The sequence below is a fragment of the Cervus elaphus genome, chromosome 33, assembly GCF_910594005.1.
Source record: "Cervus elaphus chromosome 33, mCerEla1.1, whole genome shotgun sequence".
Classification (NCBI taxonomy): Eukaryota; Metazoa; Chordata; class Mammalia; order Artiodactyla; family Cervidae; genus Cervus; species Cervus elaphus.
Window position 1 is genome coordinate 2,497,587 of NC_057847.1, and position 22,392 is coordinate 2,519,978.

Below are 22,392 nucleotides of genomic sequence, written 5' to 3' on the forward strand. Positions count from 1 at the left end.
AACATAAGAATAATAATAAATGCTTTCCTTGGGTCTTAGCTGTCAGTGAACCACAGCCCACCTCTACCTCCCTAGCAGGCCCTCCAATGATGGAAGGACTGGTCTCTGGACCTGCTGTGGAGACAGTTTGGACTCTCTGGCCCTTATCTCACATATGCTTGCTCTAAAGTTCACAGTTACTAGAATTAGGCTGTTTTCTTTTGTGGTTACACTCATTGTCCTTTTATACACTCCTTAGACATACAGTCTACCTAGTTGATCATGTGGATTTAATCAGCAGTTTGTGCAGCTAATGGAAAGGTTTCTGATCCTCTTCCTTAATCATTCTGCTGCTGGAGTTCAATTTTGGTTTTATCCCCACCATTGCACATGGACCACCCACAGGAGTCTGCTCCTGGGGTTGCCTTGGAGGACCTCGGGTCTGCCCCAGTAAGGACTGGGCACGAAGGTGGCATGACTTCTTGGATCACAGGGACCCTTGTGGTGCCAGGTGTGCAAGGAAGCTGGCAGCCACAGGCATAGGAGATATGACTCCTTTAGGGGTCTTTTCTAGGTTCTGGCAGCTGGTGCTCAAAGGGCCCCCCTGGCTTGTCCCTCTCTATTGCTTGACACAGCAGGTACTCAAAGGGCAGCCTTGGTTGGCCCTTTTCTTTAATGCAGCTGCCAGTGCTGGTGTGTGGGGAGAGAGAGACTACAGTGGTGCTCCACCCCTGCATGTGACTCAGCAGTGCTGCCCTGCTTCTCCGGCCAACTATTTTCTTCCAAAAGCATCCCCTGTGGCAGATATCTTCCCTCCCATTCCTTCAGGCATCTCCTCACAGTCAACAGCAGTCTTTGCCTAGGGGTTGCTCTCCAATCCCCATGCTCCAGCTCCTAGCCCCCATGAACACCAGTGGACCCGTGTACCTATCCGGGATACACAGGGCCATGACATGGATTGTCTGTGTGCTATGTGGTTCTTACTGTATTTAGACTGTCACATATCAGCTGCTTCACTCTCCAACAGCCTTGAATGCTTCCCTTCTGTCCCAACCAATTGCCCTGGATGTAGGGACCTCTCTCCAGCTTCAGTTCCTCCGCCCCTGAGTCCAGGTCCAGTCCCATTTGCTCTCCTCCTCCTCCTTCTCCCTTCTTTCATTCATCCTACTGACTTGTGCTTGGATCCACATACTCCTTTCTGGTGGTCAGGGAGCTGCTAGTATTCAGCCGGTGTTCCATGAGAACTGTTGCATCTTAGATGTATTCTTGATGCATCCACAGGGAGAGATGTACTCCATGTCCACCTACTCCTCCACCATCTTGGCCTCCCCCTTATATTATCTATCTATCCATCTATCTATCATCTATCATTTCATACTGGCTTTACTGGCCCAACTTACCTTTCCAGAAGGAAAAAAAAAAGCAATGCAGTAGACAGAGGAAATGTTAGATTTCTCCCAAAAGTGATTACACAGAAAACAACAAAGCATGTTATCCATTGACAGAAAGTAGATCTGAGAAAGGAAAATGAGCAGGGAAGCTGCCATCCACTCAGTTGAAGTTTTTCAGAAGGCCTGAGAGGACACTGTAATTTTTTATCTGAGAGTCAGTCATTACTTTGTGTGAGCAGAACCAGTTTTTTCAGTATAATCAAGCACAAAAGGAGAGCCCACACTGTGGACTCTACAGAGGCTGCATTTGTATTCAGTTGTCAGTGAAGAAGCAGAAAACTTAAGCACAGTCTCCAGGTTCTTTGGCCTAACACCTCCATCACATGGACTAGGACAATCAGAAGGCCACTAGTTGATCCCTTTAGTGTCTACATTTCTGAACTTGGGGGCAAATACACAAAGAGAAGAATGTTGTATGTGAGCAATGGTTAGTGTGAATGGCTGTGACAGGCTGCAACCCACAATCTCCTGATGAGGAGTATATGCACTGAGGACACTCTCTAACCTCTCCCCAAGGCAACTGAATCCTTTTTGCGGGCCCCAGGCAAGCCACTGGGTTACATGTGCCCCCATATGCTCAGCTGTAGGGTAGAAGAGAAATGGCAGCTACTTCACAGAGTCGCTATAAAAATTAAATGAGGCAAAGTAGCCATGCCCAGAGGCTGGCAGAGGGCCTGGGGCACAGCTGGTTTTGAGTCCAGTGCTCCTAGACATGCAAGAAGACATAAAATATCCAAGTGTGCCTAGCTGTATCTGCCCAGGACTTACACTCACTGGGCACAGAACACATTTCTTCTGCTCTCCCATTTCATGAGCTCTGTTGAGCATCTGTCCATAGTAAAATCCCTCTCCCTTTGAATGTCTCTCTCACAGTTCTTGTCCTCTCAGGAAAGCAGGGGGAACTATTGTCCCTTCCACTGTCCACCTCTATAAATAAGAGGTAGAGTGTCTGGGACAGACTCAGTATGGGTAGTGGCCATGAGCTCCATAGTAACACTGACTCTTACAATGATTTGGCCACAAAATACAATTAAGGCACCCATGTTTTATGAGAGAGGAGAAAAATATGCTTTTAAATTTCCCTTTTGGTCTGAGTACAGATAACAAGAAGGAAGATGTTCAGATATGGCTCGTATTTTAAAGAGTCTATTGGCTACAGCTATATCCTGTTTCTATAATTTGGTCCATATAAGCCAGAATGAATGTTCTCAAGTATTATTCCCCTCTTATTTATGATACAAATATCTGAAAAGACATGCCATTCCCTAGATCATTTCTATCTCCTCTATTACAGTTTCTAGAATGAGAACTGAACTTACATAAATAATTATTTGGAGGTGACTTTTATTGCTAGCTCTGAAACGCTAAGACATGTCTAGGGAAATCCATAGACCACCAACTGGATTGACCAAAATAACTGGAAATCCTCAGTTTCACCCTGAGGATCAGGACTGGATATATCCATGACTTTATTTACTTACTTGTATGTTACCTGATAATAAGAACCTGTGGAAGAACCTCAGCCTGGAGGCTTCTGGCCACTCCTGCAGACCCTCATGGACAGACTCCTGCCTGTTCTTCGTGGTCTGGAGGGACATCAACAAGGCTTGGTGGCAATAGGCCTGGGATGAGGCAGTGCAAAGACCAGCCCAGCTTTGCATAGTGGGTCATAATGTGTAGTGGGAATTCCTAATAATGTGCTTTCACAGCCTTGAGAAATTTCACAGAAATAGCACTTGGAAAAACAGCATATGTTAAGAAACTGTGTTGAATTTAGAAAGATGGTAACGATAACCCTATATGCAAAACAGAAAAAGAGACACAGAAGTACAGAACAGACTTTTGAACTCTGTAGGAGAAGGTGAGGGTGGGATGTTTCAAAAGAACAGCATGTATATTATCTATGGTGAAACATCACCAGCCCAGGTGGGATGCATGAGACAAGTGCTCGGGCCTGGTGCACTGGGAAGACCCAGAGGAATCGGGTGGAGAGGGAGGTGGGAGGGGGGATCGGGATGGGGAATGCGTGTAACTCTATGGCTGATTCATATCAATGTATGACAAAACCCACTGAAATGTTGTGAAGTAATTAGCCTCCAACTAATAAAAAATAAAAAAATAAAATAAAATAAAATAAAAAAAAGAAACTGTGTTGATGATTATTTTTCATGCTTTTCTTAGAATAATAGCCTTGTTACAGACCCCAAGGCCAGACCCAGAAGGGAGTACGACTGGGATCATGAAAGCATGGACCTTGGAACACCAGGTCAGTGTTAGGTGCGAACACTGCCTATGCACTTGCTGATTGTTCCCGAGATTATCCTAGAAGGGAATGGCCTGGGGTAAAAACAAGGAGATCTGGACTATGTCAAAGTAATGTCTTGGGAAAAATAGATCAAAGAAAGTTTTGTAGTCTGCAATTAGGAATAAATGCTGGATTCAGAGTGAACTCTGCACCTCAGTCAATAGAGGCTGCAGGTCCCCTGACCCATTGCACCAGATTTTGTGTTCTGTTTTCATTCTCATCGCTCACTCCCATACCTTTAGGGCAACAAGTATGTATATTCTAATCATTTAGGCAATATTAGAAGATGGAGTCACATAGCAGGGAGACTATAGACCTTCAGGTTCCTGAGGCTAGCAATAATGGGTAGAGATACACAATAGGCCATCTAAGGTACCCAGGGGATGGTGGAGTGAAATTCCTTGGGAAATTAAAATATTCAAAATCAGCCAAGGAATTGAAAAAGTCATACACAGGACCAAGCAAGATAAATGGTTAGAAAAGTCCTTAAGCATTCACCTTAAGCTGGTCCCTATACTCAAAGCACGCTCAGCTAGTTAGTGAAGGATTGTCCCAGCACAAAGTCAATCACTAAAAATGGGCAAAGAACTATGTAAAATTAGGAATATAATCTATAAACAAAAATAAGGGTGTCAACAAAGACAGAAATTGTCAAAAAAAGAACTAAGCAGAAATTCTAGAGCTGAAAAATACAATAAACAAATTGAAAAAAATTATTAGAGGTATTCAACAGTAGCTTTGAGCAGGAAGAAGAAAGAATCAGCAAACTTGAAGACATAACAAATGAAATTATTGAGTCTGAGGAGCAGTAAGAAAAAAGAAAGAAGAAAAGTGAACAGAGCCTAAGGCACTCATGGAACACCATGAAGTGGGCAATATATGCGCTGTGGGAGTCCCACAGTAGAAGAGAGAGAAAGGTCCAGAAAAAAACTGAAGAAATAACAGACGAAAAATATTCCAATTTGATTTAAAAAAAAAAAAAAACCATGTATCTACAAATCCAAGATGCTCAAGGATTTCCAAGTAGGATAAACCCAAGAAGCCCACACTGAGACACATGATAATCGCACTGTTGGAAAACAAAAAGATCATTATGTAAAAATAATTGTCAGTAAGCTTATAATGATGTCTCAGGAGAAACCCTGAAGGACAGAAGGCAATATATATGAATGATATATGTATTTGAAGTCCTAAAAGAATAATAAAAACAGTCAGAATTATATACTTAGCACAACTAGCCTTCCAAGAAACAGACAATCTGATAAGCAAATCTGTGTAATTCACTACCAGTAGATCTGGCCTACAAGAAATATTGAAGGGAGTCCTTCAAGTTGAAATAAAAGAACACTAGAGGGCAATTCAAAGCCATATGAAGATGTAAGTATCTCTTCTAAAGGTGGGTGAATACATGGGCAAATTTTAAAGAATAGTATTATTATAACTTTGACTTGCAACTCCACTTTTTATTTTCTATAAGATTTAAAAGACATATGCAGAAAAAGTAATTATAACTCTGTTAATAGGTACACAATGTGCAAAGATGCAATTTGTGATTTCAATAAATAAAAATAAATAATAAAAACTGAAATATTTAGTAGTGTTATTGTATGCAATTAAAGTTTGTATCAATTCAAATTAGATTATCATAATTTTTTTTAGTTTTATTGACATGTAGTTGAATTACAATGTCATGTTAGTTTTGGGTGAACAGCACAATGATTCAGTGTTATATATATATATTTGTTTTCAGATTCTTTACCCTTATGGGTTATTATAAAATATTAGATTGTCATAACTTTAGACTGTTATATCTAATTACCATGGTAAGCAGAAAGAAAACATCTATAACAAAATATACACAAAAAAATGAGAAGTGAAACAAAGCATGTCACTACAAAAAATGAACTAAACAAAAAAGAAGGTGGTAATGGAAGAAATGAGGGACAAGAAGCCATAAGCCACATAGAAAACAACGAAATGGCAAAAGTAATTTTATATCAGTAATAACTTTAAATCAAAAGGCATAGATTGGCAGAGGGATTTTACAAAATATGATTCAACTATATGGTGTCTACAAGACACTCAAGACACTCTCTCATAAAAAGAGACTCATTTTAAATCTTAAGACATAAATAAGTTGAAAATGAAAGAATGAAAATATACTCCAAGCAAAAGAAATCTGGGGTGGCTATACTAATATTAGACAAATAACTTTAAGACAAAAACTATTACAAGAGAGAAAATAACAATATAAAGTGATTAAAAGATCAGTTTTCCAAGAAGGTATAGCAATCACAAACAGCATGCAACAAACATCAGACTTCCAAAATATATGAAGCAAACATTAATAGAATTGAAAGGATATTAACAGATCACTCTACAGTAATGGCTGGATGCTTCAATTTTCCACTTTCAATAATGGATAGAAACCAGACAGAAGATATATAAGGAAATAAAGTGTTTAACACTACACTATAAACCAATTAGACCTGAAAGACTTACATAAAACACTGTACCCAACAACAGCAGAATACATACTTCTTTCAAAAGTGCATGGAATGCTCTCAGATAGACTATAAGTTATGCCTCAAGGTTGGTTTTTTTTTTTCATTTTTAAAGATTGAAATCCTATAAAGTATCCTTTCCAATTATAAAGGAATTAACTGGAAATCAATAACAGAAAGGAAACTGGAAAATTTGCAATATGTGGAAATTAAACAAAACACTCTTAAAAAAACAAAGAAGAAATCAAAAAGCAATATCTGCTATGAGCTAAATTGTGTCTCTTGCCCCCCACCACACACACACACACACAGATTTATATGGTGAAGTCTTAACCCCTACTACCTCATAATTTGACTGTGCTTTGGAGATGTCTTTAAATAGATGATTAAATTAAATGAAGCTGTTAGTTGAATCCTAATCCAGTTTGACTGGTGTCCTTATAAAAGGAAATTTGAACACATAGAGAAACATCAGAGGTGCACACGCACAGAGAGATAACCATGTAACTGAAAGCCAAGAGGTCTCGGAGGTAACCAACCCAGCCAGCACCTTGATCTTGGGCTTATAGCCTCCAGAACTACAGGGAAATAAATTTCTGTTGTTTAAGGCACTGCCCCCAGTCTGTAGTATTTTGTTATGACAGCAAACTAATACAATACCCTGAAACAAATGACAATGAAAACCCAACATACCAAAATTTCTGAGATGTGCCAAAAGCAGTACTAAGAAGAATGTATGTGTGTGTGTTAAGTCACTTCAATCATGTCTGACTCTTTGCAACCCTGTAGACTGTAGCCTGCCAGCCTCTTGTCCATGGGATTCTCCAGGTTTCCACTCCCTCCTCCAGGGGATCTTCCCAACCCAAGGATCAAGCCCGTGTCTTTTATGCCTCCTGCATTGGCAAGTGGGTTCTTTACCACTAGCACCACCTGGGAAGTCCACTAAGAAGAATATTTATAGCTATCAACACTTACATTAAGAAAGAAGAAAGATCTCAAATCAAAAAGATGTGTAAGGGCAGTTAACACAAGAGTTGTTGAATATGAATGGATATTACTAATCACATACACCAAAAAAAAACTTCTGGTGTATACAAAAGTTTGGGATAAACTTTACTGAACTTTATAGGAATGATTTTAGAATTTATTTGAATAAAAGAAAATCAGATGCATTTAAAGCCTAATGTGAATTGTTCTTTCCCCTCAGGAAAATCATTCAAAGACTTAATAACTTACTGGTGATTTTAAAGTTTATATATAATCCAAGTTTATAATTCAAAAAGATTAGTTTTGAGTGATCAGGTGGTAACTGATCCTAGTTGGGTATATGAAGTAGATATTTCAGTGATAAAGCTAAACACACAGGGCTGCAGAAGCTGTCACTGCTCAGCTTTTTCCGGGTTTGCACACAACTAATAAGACACAATAATCATTCCTTAGCCTAAGTAATTGCTCAGATATAAATCCTTCCTTTTCAAAGCAAATGATTGGCACAAGGACTCCTGTTTAGAGGATCACTGCTTTGTAATAAACAAGTTTTTTTAATTTCAGCCCAATAATCTTTGAAATCAGTATTGGAAAGGTTGTTTTCAATCAGAAAACAGCTGTGGGAGAAAATCAGATTAAAATTCCCACCAGTTATCTAGAAAGCCCAGAAAATTAATCATTGACATGATTAACCATTGGAGGCTTATGACTAGATTGGTTACTGAAAAGAGAAATTAGGTTTATTGCATGAAAAATCAAAATTATGAAATACCTCCCAAAACAAACCAGACAGGCTTATGTGTTTTCAAGGATGATGATTTAAGACTCTCAATATTAACGAAAGGTATACAACCCCTGGGTAAAAAGCTATATTTTTTCCTGTTGGTCATCCTTTCCCAGAAAGACTAACTTCATTCCAAGGACAGAAAACATTCAGCATTGTCAATAAGAATGTAGATGAATTGAAAGTGCGATAAAATATGCTACTATATGACACCTAAGATCATTATTATTTTGATGGAGTAGACAGCTCTCTGGAAGATTTTACAACTGTTATTAATATTTTTCATATCACATGTATGTATGTTTATTACTTGCTCAGCAATAATATCTTATATAAAGAAAGTCTTTTTTTTTTTTTTTTTTAATTGTTCTAACTGGGATTTCCCTGGTAGTCCAGTAGCTAAGATTCTGCGCTCCCCATGCAAGAGGTCCAGGTTTGATCCCTGGTCAGGGAACTAGATCCTACATGCCGCAACCAAGACCCGACACAGTCAAATAAAAATTTTTTAATTGTTCCAACTAATTTCTAATTATAAATCAATAAAATATTCAAACATAAATGAAACTGATGACAGATTTGGTCCCTATCTCATATTTCTAGGTAGACTCTGCCCGCAACCATTTTGGTATATTTCCTAAGCTCTTCTTGGAGAAAACTGCCAGGACAGAGGAGACACTTGTCCTGGTGGCCTGATGTGGACATGTGGGCTGGAGACTCACCACAGGTAATTGTGGACTGCACCAGGTTCCTCTGCAGACCACAGTTCTCTTCCCTGTTTACCACATGCGTTTGAATAAGTCAAGGCTTTGGAGGACTTTCTGTCTACTTGTTCTATCAGTTAATGAGAGAGAGTCCTGAAATCTTCTACTATGATTTTGGGTTTGTCTATTTCTTTTTCTGTTCTATCAGTTTCTACATATATTTTGAAGCTGTATTATTAACTCATAAACATTGAGAATTATGCCCTTTTGATAAACTGAGACTTCACGACATGGCCTTCTTTATTGTTTGTAATATTCTTTGTATTGTAATTTACTTTTTCTGATATTAATGTAGCCAATGTAGCCACTTGTTTTATATCTATTTTAGCATTGTATATCTTTTTCCATCTTTCTACTGTTAACCTATCTGTGCTTTTATATTTAAAGTGTGTTCCATTATATTATGCTTATGTTCTCTTCTTTTCGGTTTTCATTAATTTATCATCTGTTTTTGATTTGTGGTTGCCCTGTTTTTCAAGTACGTTAACTTCCTATATCTACTTGCTTTAGACTAGTAGTCATAGGCTCAAACACATTCTAGAAAAAAATCTACATTTTCTCACTTTCTTCCTTCACATTTTATTATTTTGATGTCCTCTTTTGAATCTTCTTGTTCATCCTTTTGCTATCTATTGTGGTTATCATCATTTTCACAGAAATGTTTTTATTTGTTTAAATCTGTGTACTGGTTTATTTAAATTATTTACTCTCCAACTTTGATTTTCTCTTTCTGATGGATTCTTACTTCTTTTCTATTTAGAGAAGACCTTTCAGTGTTTCCTTCAGGATAGGTTTAGTTTAGCTGTATTCTTTTAGTTTTGCTTGTCTGAGAAGCTCTTTATCTCTCCTTCCATTCTAAATGATATCCTGCTGGGTTGAATATCCTAGGTAGCCGATTTTTTTTTCCCTTTCAGGCGTTGAATATATCTTGCCACTCCATTCTCACCTGCAGTGTTTCTATAGAGAAATCAGCTTACAGTCTTCTGAAGGTTCCCATATAATAACTCTTTTTTTTTCCTGCTGCCTTTAGAGTCCTCTCTTTGTCTTTAACTTTTGCCATTTTTTAAATAATATATCTTCATGTAGGTCTGTTTGGGTTTATCTTGTTTGGGACACTCTGTGCTTCCTGTATCTGGATATCTGTTTCCTTCTTTAGGTTTTGGATTTTTCAGCCATAATATCTTCAAATACATTTTCAATCCCCTTTTCTCTTTCTTCTCCTGGGACCCTATTATATGTAGATTGGCACACTTTATATCACCCCATAGGTCTCTTATATTGTTTTCATTATTTTTTTCAATTTGGGTTCAATCTATGACAAAGGAGGCAAGAATATACAATGGAGAAAAGATGATCTCTTCAACAAGTGGTGCTGGGAAGGCTGAACAGTCACATGTGAAACAATGAAATTAGAACACTCCCTCACACCATATATAAAAATGAACTTAAAATGATTTGAAGTCCTAAATTTAAGACATGACACCATAAAACTCCTAGAAGAGAATATAAGCAAAATATTTTCAGACATAAATCATAGCAGTATTTTCTTAAATCAGTCTCCCAAGGCAAGGAAAAGAAAAACAAATAGAACCTAATCAAACTTAAAAGCTACAAAGACTTCCCTGGTGGTCTGAGGGTTAAGAATCTGCCTTCCCAAACAGGGGATGCAGCTTTGAGCCCTAATCAGAGAACTAAGATCCCACATGGCTGTGGGGCAAGTAAGCTCATGTGCCACAACAAGTGAATCTGTGAGCAAGCCACAGCGACAGGACCTATGCACTATGGAGCCTGTGTGCCACAACTAGAGGGAAGCCTGCAAGCGGTAACTAAAGAGCCCATGTGCAACAGCTGAGGCCCAAGGCAGTCAAAAACTTACGTTTTTTTACACAATGAGGTACCATTACATGCCAGTCAGGATGGCTGCTATCCAAAAGTTTTTTTAAAAAAGCTTTTGCACAACAAAATGAAGACAAGCTACAGAATGGGAAAATATATATTATAAATGATGCAATTGCAAGGGATTATTATCCAAAATACACAAACAACTCATACAACTCAATATTTAAAAAAACAAATCCAATCAAAAAATTGGAAGAAGACTTAAATAGACATTTTTCCAAAGAAGACACACAGATAGCTAATAGACACATGAAAAGAAGCTCAATATCATGAATTATTAGAGAAATGCAAATCAAAGCCACAATGAGATATCACCTTACCACTGTCAGAATGGCTATCATAAAAAAGTCTACAAATAACAAATGTTAGCCAGGATGTGGAGAAAAGGGAACACTTGTACACTGTTGGTGGAAACGTAAAACGGTGCAGCTATTATGGAAAACAGAAGGGGGATTCTTTTAAAAACTAAAAATAGAACTACTATATGATCCAGCAATTCCACTCCTGGAAATATATCTGCAAAAATATGAAAACATTAATTCAAAAAGATACATGCACCCCAGTGTTCATTGTAGCACTATATACAACAGTCTAGACATGGAAGTTAGCTATCCAAGTGCCTATCAATAGAGGAATGGATAAGGAAGATGTGGTATATGTCTACAATGGAGTATCATTCAGCCATAAAAAGAATTAAATACTGCCAATTGTAGCAATGTGCATTGACCTAGAGAATATTATGCTTAGAGAAATAAGTCAGACAGAAAAAGACAAATACTGTATGATAACCCTTATTATATGTGGAATCTAAAAAATAATAGAAATGAAAGTATACACAAAGCAGAAACAAACTCACAGAAAAACTTATAGTTACCAAAGGGGGAAAGAGAAGGATGAGGTACAAATTACAATTATGGGGATTAATAGACACAAATTAGTATACATAAGATATTTAAGCAACAGAATTTACTATATAGGGGATTACACCCATTATTTGTAATAACCTATAATGGAATATAATCTGTAAAAAATATTGAATATTGACTGTACTCCTGAAACTAGCACAATACTATAAAACAACTATAATTCAAAAAAAAATACAAATACATAAAATAGCTTTAGACAACATGTAACAACTCTGGTAGTATTTATAATACACAATTACACAAAGGAAAAACCAAATAAGACATTTACTATGAGCACAAATTTGTAAAAATATGTATTATATATAGGAGAAGTCCATAAGGGAATATAAGTAAATGTCAGTAGATAGTAACAATTGTCATAAAATTATTTTTCACCTTCAATTTCCAAATTTTTAACTATTTATTTGGGCTTGGTAATAATAAAAACAGTAATCAATTTATGACAGATGAAGTGGTCATGTCAGATAATTCTGTCTGACAATATACTATATTTAATCCATATCTTAGATCTTGTATGTTATTAAAAGGAGCATTCATTCAAAATTTTCTGAGATTTGAGATCCAAAACTATGCTATATTTAGATAAGGGATTAAGAAAGAGAGTGAAGAAATGAGGAAGTCTGGATGAAACATTGCTTACTTTGTCTATGAAGAAAGCTAGCATGTTAGAAAAAAATTCATTCATCTTTAACTTGGAAATTTTGTTTGTTCTGTGTCATTAAAAATGTACAGTGTATTCCTCTCACTTACAGGCCTCAAGTAGCAAGGGGGTGGAATTCCTCACTGAGGACAAGTGGAAAGCCACAGCAAGAAGTATCCTGCAGAGTCTTCCATGGCTGTAGCTAAAAGAGGAGGCCCATGATCCCAGACACAAAGGTCAAGATACCACCAAAATGAAGTCTGTTTTCTCTGTTCCTTTGTTGTATTCACTCCATTTCAAGTTCATTCTTTAAAGACGGTACAGTCAGAGCTGGGGAGGATGGCAGAGTTGGAAAACTCTGAGCTCACCTCCTCGCATGGAAACATCACAATTACACCAATTTGCAGAATAACTATCAATGAGAAAGAATTGAAGGCTAGCAGAAAAGATCTTCTACAACTGAAAATATTAAAAAGGAACCACAAGACAGATAGGAGGTGCAGAGATGCAGTGCCTCTTGAGTGGGCAACCAACAAATGGAGGATAATTACGATTGCAATGGTTCTTCCCAAGAAGCAAGAGGTCTGAGCCCCACATCAGCTCTGCAACCTGCACCAGGAAGATGAGCCCTCAGAACATTTGGCTTTGAAGGCCAGTGGTGCTTACCCTCAAGAGTGCCAGAGGGCTATGGGAAATAGAGTCTCCACTCTTAAAAGATGTACGTAAAATCTCACATGTTCCAGGACCCAAGACAGAAGCAGTAACTGGAAAGGATCCTGTGTCAGACAGACCTATAGATCTTAGAGAGACTCCTGGAGGGGAATGAGATGACTGGAGCTCCCCCTGGGGACACAGATGTGGTGGATGCACTTTGGGGAGCTCATTCTATCATAAGGCCACTGGAGCTGACAAGTGCCCCTTTGGAATGCACCCTCCAGCTTGTTAGCACCAAGCCCCAGTCTTACCCAGCAGCCCATTGCCACCAGTACTGGGACACCTCAGGTCAAACCAGCCAACTGGGTGGGGACACATCCCTGCCCACTAGCAGGTCGGCTGCCTTAGGACATTTCAGCCAACCAGGGACATAGCCCCACCCACCAGAGGGCACAGAGTAAGAACCCACCCAACAGTTTATCTGCACTAGCCCCAGATTCACCAGTGGGCCAACACCAGCTCCAGGACACCCAGACCCTACAGCCGGAGACATTGGTAACCAGCTCCACCAAAAAGTGAGAGCCAGCACTTGTACCAGGACCCCCAAGGCCCTGTCCCCACCTACCAGTAGGCTGACACCAACTTTGGAACAGTTTGATCCCCTCAGCCAGCCACACCAAGTTTTGGTCTCATCTACCCGAGTGGGCTGCCCAGGTGACACAGTGGTAGAGAATCCACCTACCAATGCAGGGGATGTGGGAAACATGAGTTCAATCTCTTGGTCAAGAAGATTCCCTAGAGTAGGAAATGGCAACCCTCTCCAGTATTCTTGCCTGGAAAATTTCATGGACAGAGGAGCCTGGCGGCTTATAGTCCATGGGGTTGCAAAGAGTTGGACATAACTGAGCATGCACGCACTTCACATGCACATAACAGAGAGCTAGCACCAGCTCTGGAAAACTCTAGGCTCTGTAGCCAGAGACCCCAGGATTCAGCTTGGCCCACCAGTGGGCTGACACCAACTCTGGGACCCCCAGGGTCCTAGAACAAAAGACTCCAGCACCCTGGTCTACCCACTAGCAATCCAGCACTAGCCCTGGGACTCCCTAGGCCTACGTGCCACCCACCAGCAAAATAACACAGCTCCACGAGCCCCAAAAGCCCAGCCCAGTCACCAATAGGCCAACACTAGATCCAGGACCCTTGATCTTTTTTAAAAAGAGAAGTTAGCCTTTAATTTCTTGTTTCACAAATAAACTGGCTACATTGGTTGCTTTTTGATGATTAGTTACAGAGACCAAACCCTGGATCTTCATCCAAATGCTCCAACGCTTCCTCTGCTCCACCTCTGTGGCTTTGGTGGCACCAGAAGCAGCCTTGGTTGTGGCACTAGCCCTGTGACACTTTGCAGCTCCACAGCCAGCTACCTTGTGACCCAGCCACACCCATCAACTGCCAAGGCAGGGCCTGGCAATCAGCAGACCAGAGGCCAACCACACCTACCAGACCAACCACAGTAGCCAGCTCATCACAACAGAAGGACCCACACAGTCCACATTAGGAGCATCCCTAGTGCATTTGGCTCTGGTGACCAGAAAGAGTAGACTTCTGGGATACATAAGCATGTCTCCTACACAAAGCCACTTCTCTAAGACACAAAAGTGTAAGCATTCTACTTAATGCATTGAAATAAAAATATAGAATTAAGAAAAATGAAATAACAGAGGAACATGAACACAGTGAGAAGTTTAAGAAAAACAGAAATTATAAAGAAAAATCAAACAGAATTGAAGGGTAACTTAAACAAAAATACACCAAAAGAAATTTTGCAGTATATTAGGTGATATAGAGGAGTGAACTGAAAGAGTATTGAGAATCATGCAAGCTGAATAGAAAAAAGAATTGTAAAAATGGAGAGACTTCTGGGATAGCATCAAGCATACTAACTTTCACATTATAGGATTCCCAGAAGAAAAAGGAGAGAGAAAGTGGCAGAGAACTTATTTGAAGACATAGTAATTGAAAACATTACAACCTGGAAAAGGAAACAGACATTCAAGTCCAATAAGCACAGAAAGTTCCAAATAGGATCAACCCAAAGAGATCCACACCAAGACACATTGTAATTAAAATGACAAAAATTAAAGATGAGTAGAGAATATTAAAACTGGGAGGACCCAGAGAAATGGGATGGGGAGGGAGGCAGGAGGGGGGATCAGGATGGGGAACACATGTAAATCCATGGCTGATTCATGTCAATGTATGGCAAAAACCACTACAATATTATAAAGTAATTAGCCTCCAACTAATAAAAATAAATTTTAAAAAATAGCAAAGGAAAAACAACTAGTAATGTATGAGGAAATTCACACAAGGCCATCAACTGATTTTTTAGCAGAAGCTATATGGTCCAAAAGAGAATAACTTGATATATTCAAAGTAATGAAAGTAAAAACCACAACCAAGAATACTCTACCTGGCAAAGCTTTTGTTCAGATCTGATGGAGAGATCAAAAAATTTACAGACAAGCAAAACCTAGTAGAGTTCAGCACCATCAAACCAGCTTTACAAGAATTATTTAAGGGACTTCTCTAAACAAAAAATGAAAGGCCACAACTAGAAATATGAAAATTACTGGGATAAATCTCATTGGCAAAGGCAAATAGACACTTAAGGTAAGAGATCAACTACTTACAGAAATAGTAATAGTTTAAAAGACAAAAGTAGTAAAATCATCAAAGTCCACAATTAAAGGATACACAAAGCTAAAGGATATAAAATATGATGTCAAAATGTAAAAGTTGTAGGGGGAATAAAAATGCAGAGTTGTTAAAAACATTCAAGCTTAAGAGATTGATAACTTAAAGTAACCATGTATATATAGATAGATTGCTCCATATAAAACTCAAGGTAACCAAAAATCTACAACAGATACACAAAAAAGAGGAAAAAACATGAACACCAAAGATAGTCATCAGATCAAAAGTAAAGAAAGTTTCAAAAAAGAACAAAAAGAACCACAAAAATGACCCCAAAACAATTAATACCATAAAAGTGTAATAAGTACCTACCTATCAATAACCACTTAAAAGATAAATGGATTAAATGTTCCAATCTAAGAATGTAAAGAGCCTGAATGTATATTAAAACAAGACCCATATATATTCTGCCTACCAGAGACTCATTTCTAAAGACATACACAGACTGAAAGTGAGGGAACGGGAAAAAAGTATCTTATGCAAACAGAAACAAAAAGAAAACCAAGGTAGGAAAACTTAAACAAAATAGATTATAAAACAAAAAGCTGTCATAAAAGACAAAGAATGACATTACATAATTATCATAAGGAATTATATTACATAAGGAATTAACCCAAGAAGAAAATGTAGTAATTGTAAATATGTATGCATTCAAAATAGGGTTGCCTAAATATAGACATCAAATATTAATAGATATAAAGGGAGATACTGACAGTAACACAATAATACTAGAAACCCACTTAGGGTCTGTCCCACTTAGGTCAATGGACAGACCATCCAGACAAATCATCAATAAGGAAATGCAGCCTTAAACAACACATTAAACCAAGTGGACCTAATAGATATCCATAGGACATTCCATCCCAAAGCACCAGAATATACATTCTTTTCAAGTGCACATGGGACTTTCTCCAGGTTAGCTCACATTCTAGGTCACAAAACAATTTCAATAAACGTAAGAAGACTGAAATCATCTTTGCCAACACAACACTATGAGACTAGAAATCAACTACAAGGAGAAAAAGAACAAAAAACCTGCAAGAAATACAAACACATAGAAGCTAACCAATATGTTATTAAATAACCAATGGATCACTGAAGAAATCAAAGAGGAAATAAAAAAATTCCTGGAGACAAATGAAAACAGAAACACATTGATCCAATATCCACGAGATGCGCCAAAAGCCATTCTAAGAGGGAAGTTTATAAAGACAGATGCCTACTTCAGTATAGCAGAAAAGTCTCAAATAAACAATATAAGCTTATGCTTAATAGAAGTAGAAAAATACGTTCTAGATAGATGCAAAATCCTCAAAAATATATTAACAAACCAAATTCAAAAATTCATTAACAAGATCATGCATGATAATCAAGTGAGTATCCCAGGAATGCAAGGATGGAAAAATCAATCAAGATTATACATCACATTAACAAACTGAAGAATAAAAATTATCTGACCACATCAACAGATGCAAGAAAAAACTTTTGACAAAATTCAACATCTATTCATGATAAAAACTCTGAATAAAGGGAGTATGGAGGAAACATACATCAACATAGAAAAGGTCATATATGAAAAACCCACAGCTAACATCTTACTCAATGGTAAAACGCTGAGAGCATTACTTCTAACTTCAGGAACAAGACAAGGATGCCCTCTTGAACCTCTTTTATTCAACACAATGTTTAAATTCATAGCTACAGCAACCAGACAAGAAGAAAAAATTTTAATCCAAATGGAAAATGTAGAAGGAAAACTGTCACTGCAAAAGACATGATACTGTAAACAGAAAATCCTAAATATGCCATCCAAAAACTACTGGAATTCATCAATGAATTTGATAAAGTGGCAAGATATAAAATTAATATATAGGAATCTGTTCAATGCTATATATTAACAACAAACTATAAAGAAGGCAGAGTGCTGAAGAATTGATGCTTCTGAACTTGGTTCTGGAGAAACTCTTGAGAGTTCCTTGGACAGCAAGGAGATCAAACTAGTCAATCCTAAAGGAAATCAACCCTGAATATTCATTGGAAGGACTGATGCTGAAGCTGAAGCTCCAATACTTTGGCTACCTAATGTGAAGAGCCTACTCATTGGAAAAGATCCTTATGCTTGGAAAGACTGAACACAAAAGGAGAAGAAGGTGGAATAGGATGAGATGGTTGGCTGGCCATTGGTCATCAATTCAATGGATAAGAGTTTGAGCAAACTCAGGGAAATAGTGAAGGACAGGAAAGCCTAGTGTGCTGTCGTCTATGGGGCCACAAAGAGTCAGACACAACTTAGCAACTGAACCCTGACCAACAGCAAACTGTCAGAAGGAGAAAACAGGGAAACAATCCCACTTACAGTTGCATCAAAAAGAGTAAAGCATCTGGGAATGACTGCAGCCAAGAAGGTAAAAGGCCCACACTTATTAGTGACAGGTATTCAAGATGACACAAACAAATGGAAAGATGTATTGTGCTCATGGATTGGAAGAATTAATATTGCTAAAATGACCCAAGTATTAATGTTAATATTACCCAAGGCAATCTACAGATTCAATGTAAGACCCATCAAAATACCAATAGCATTTTCCATAGAATTTGAACAAATAATTCTAAAATTTGGATGGAAACATAAAAACCCCTCAATAGCCAAAACAAACTTTAAAAAGGACAAAACTGGTGGTATCACACTTCTTGATTTCAAACTATACTACAAACCTACAAAAATCAAAACAGCATGGAACTAGCACATACACACACAAAAGATACATAGCTCAATCAAACAGAAGAGAAACCTCAGAAATGAACCCACACTCAAGTCGGCAATTAATCTATTATAAAAGAGGCAAGAGTATACAATGGGGAAAAGATAACCTCTAAAATAAATAATAGTGGGAAAACTGGACCTCTACAAGCAAAAAAAAAATAATCAAACTAGACTACTTACTCATACCTAGTACCAAAAAAAAAAAAAAAAAAAAACTTAAAATAAATTAAAGACTAAATTCAGGGCCTGAAATCACAAAATTCTAGAAGAAAACATAGGCAGTATGCTCATTGACATCTGTCTTGGCAATATTTGGGGGGATATGTCTTCTCAGACAAGGGAAACAAAATTAAAAATAAATGTACACATCAAAGCTTTTGCACAGTTCAGGAATCTATCAACAAAACAAAAAGGCCACCTACTTAATGGGAGAAGATATTTGCAAATGATACATCCAAAAAGGAGTTAATATCCAAAATATAAAAAGAATTTACACAGCTCAACACCAAAAAACCAAACTGATTAAAAAATGGTCAGAGTACCTGAATAGATAAATTTCCAAAGAAGACATACAGATGCCCAAAAGACATGTGAAAAGATGCTCAACATCACTCATCATCAGGGAAATGCAAATCAAAACCACAAAATCATCTCAGGCCTGTCAGAAAGGCTATCATCAAAAGTCTACAACTATCAATTGTTGGTAAGGATGTGGAGAAAAGGGAACCCTCATACACTGTTGGTGGGAATATAAAGTGATGGAGCCATTATGGAGAAGAGAATGGAATTTCCTTTATTAAACTAAACTAAAAATGTGTGTGTGTGTGTGTGTGTGTGTGTGTGTGTGTGTACACGCGCAGTTGTGTCCAACTGTCTGCAGTCCCGTGGACTGTAGCCCACCAGGCTCCTCTGTCCATGGAATTTTCCAGAAAAGAGTACTGGAGTGGGTTGCCATTTCTTATCTCAGGGGATCTTCCTGACCCCGGGATCAAACCCATGTCTCTTGTGTCTTCTGTGTTGGCAGGCAGATTCATCCACTTTTGTGACAGGCAGCCTTTGTCTGCCCTGCCCTCAATGATCTACTCCAGGTGTTCACGCCCACATGTGATCCCATCCCCTACATTGTGGGCACAACCTAGTGGACTCATCCTAACAAACAGAACACAGCAAGAGTGATGGGGAGTTACTTCTATGATTAGGTTACAAAGGACTGTCTCCATGCATGCCTTGATGAAGCAGGCCACCTGGCAAGCAACTGAGGACCTTAGACCATCTGCCCAGGAAGAACTAAGTCCAGCCAACAATGATGAGTTTGGAAGCAGACCCTACCCATTTGAACGACGGTCAGCCTCTGCTGACAACTTGTTCTCAGCCTGTGAAAGACCCTTAGGCGGAGGAGCCAGTTAAGCAATGCTCAGATTTCTGACTGACAAAACTGTAACGAAATAAACATGTGTTGTTTTAACATGCTGAATTTTGGAATACGTAGACCCGGGTTTGATCCCTGGGTCAGGGACATCCCCAGGAGAAGGGAATGGCAACCCACTCTAGTATTCTTGCCTGGAGAATTCCATGGGCAGAGGAGCCTGGCGGGCTATAGTTCATGGGGTTGCAAAGAATCAGACACGACTGAGTGACTAACACGTTATCTTACACTAGATAACTAACACACTCTTCTTTCCTGTGTATCTATATCCTAACTTTAATAGCTCTAAGAAAATACCTACTAATCAGTTTGTACACAGTTGATGTAGCCAATCTGATTTCTATCTTTATTACCTTTTAGATTTACATTAGCCACATTTTAGAAACAGCATTCATTCAAAACAGGCCAGGAAAGTGATCTAGTGCTGGAAAGAGTCTTGCAGAATATCTGGAAATTTTTCCCACAAAAAAAATGTAAGGGAACTATGCTCATGGAAATCCAGTATTTGTGAATTCCACATTTATAAGATAAAACTATTTTAAACTCACCTCTGCTCCTTGAGGAATGAGCCAAAATCCTGGTCCACAGGAGCCCAGCAGCTCTGCCCAACAGCCCCACTGTGGTAGGGGCTCAGGGAATCTGCCTTGCCAACTCCTTGCTGTGGCCGGCGGTTGCTGGTGTTGAGTTCCACCAGCCCTGACCCTCCCAGGCCAGCGCTCGTGGAAGCAGATGTCTGATGCAGCTCCATCTCCAGCATGCCAGAGGTCAGCCTGCCGTCTTTGTTCTCTAGGTGCATGTTTCTGCTGCCACTCTTCTCACTGGGGTCAAACAGAAAGAAACTGCTGTTGATAAAAAGCAAACTGGGAGTATCATTTGCACCTTGAGGAATTTATACTACTGAATGGTATAGTAGAAAGACCTCTTATAACAAGGACTTTATCATGTTTCAGCATTCTAATATCTAATATTATATTCCAAAGTATGCTCATCTCCAAAGATGAATATTTTAGCATATTTCAAACTAGCAGTGACCTAACTATTCAACAACAGAGTATTAATTAGGGTAAATTATGATACTTTCACAGTATAAAACACTATTCAAACATAAACATCCTCTAAAGATATTAATAATGGGAAATGTTTAAAATGTGATAAACACCATTGGTACAATGGGATATATCTCTTGGAATAAATATGTTGCAGAGAGGAAACCAATTGTGACTCCATGTTGGAAATTTTCTTTGACTTGCTTTTCATTGCTTTTGCTATTATAATCATACATAATGGCTTGCCTCAAAGAACTCTGCCTGACTGTAAACTAAAGTGCCTTTGTTCAGCTCATGAGAGACAATCTGTCCCTGCCCACCTGTGAATAGGAGATTAATACACCCCTTCCTTTCCCCTGGAGATGTTTTGTAAGATTGAATACCCTTTCACTTTACTTTCCCACTGCCTTTCCTTCTTTATCCTGCCTTTCAACTTTATTTCCTCATTGCTTCTTTCTCTCTGACTTTACAAAAGCACCTGGCACCCAGACCCCGACAAGTTGGCTATTTTGAGGCACGAGCCTGCCTTCTTCCCAGTCAGCTGGCTCCCTGAATAAAGTGTCTTCCTTGTCTCAACATCTTACTCGTATTTATTGGCCCATCATGTGGCAAGCAGAGGGAGCTTGGACTTGGTAACACCTAGAATATACATAGAACAGAAGATCAGAAGGTCATAGCCCCCAAAGTATGGCTACTTCTGTGTGGTAGAGATACAGATGATTATGGCTTTCTACTTTGTCTTTATCTAGAATGGGACTTTAACAATTTTTGCATCTAGCAAATTAATACTCTTGCAATAAGAAAACACTCTTCTGCTTGCATTCTTGAGGTAAGAGATAGGTGGGCTTCAGTTGAGGAATTTACAATCAGCCAGCCTCCTCTGCATTTCTTGAGATAAGAGATAGATGGTCTTCAGTCCCGGAAGTTACAGCCAGCAGAAGAAACAGGGTAAATAGCCAGTCTTTTTCTCCTACCTCAAGGGAATAATCATGGCAAGGACAAAGAAACGAAACAACCCTGTCTGATAATGGAGACACTACACATGTAAATGGCTCCTTGTAGTCAAAAGTCAGAGGATTAATTCCAGGCCATCATGAGTCTTGCTGATCCCAGAAGCCTTCACTTCAACCCACCTTGGCTAGGGTTTGCATGCGCACCCCAGGGGGGAGTCCTTAGACAAATTAACCAGGGGGAACAAAGCAAGGTGATTGGCCTGAGCAAAGACAAAGACCCAGAGAACTGCCTGTTTATAAAGGATTCAAATTTCCCAAAGGTGTGACTCTCTCTCTTGAGTATGCCCATGCCCATTTCCTCATGTAATTTTCTTTTCAATAAACTTTTTACTTTACTCTTTATCCTCTGCCTCCTCACCTGAATTAGTTCTTGACTGGGCAGGCGAGACTAGGCACCTTAGCCCTAACTGCTGGCTCCTGTGGTCCAGTGGTAAGGACTCCCAGTCTGGGAAACTAAGACCCTGCTTCCAGCTCCTGCTTGCTGCTGCTTGCT

At 38.7% G+C, this 22,392-nt stretch overlaps 1 protein-coding gene across 2 annotated transcripts in view; it reads right to left on the reverse strand.

Moving 5' to 3' along the window:
• OCA2 (OCA2 melanosomal transmembrane protein) overlaps positions 1–22,392 on the reverse strand; it is a 256,559-nt gene that overhangs the window by 182,820 nt on the left and 51,347 nt on the right. Inside the window, exons 1-2 of one of the 2 annotated variants that reach the window (XM_043894728.1) lie at positions 22,258–22,392; positions 20,389–20,658 (exon numbers count right to left, since the gene is read on the reverse strand). In XM_043894728.1, the coding sequence (XP_043750663.1) occupies positions 20,389–20,636 (248 nt within the window). In that variant the 5' untranslated portion in view covers positions 20,637–20,658; positions 22,258–22,392. The remainder of the gene's footprint in view (positions 1–20,388; positions 20,659–22,257) is intronic. The other variant, XM_043894730.1, reaches the window with a different exon arrangement.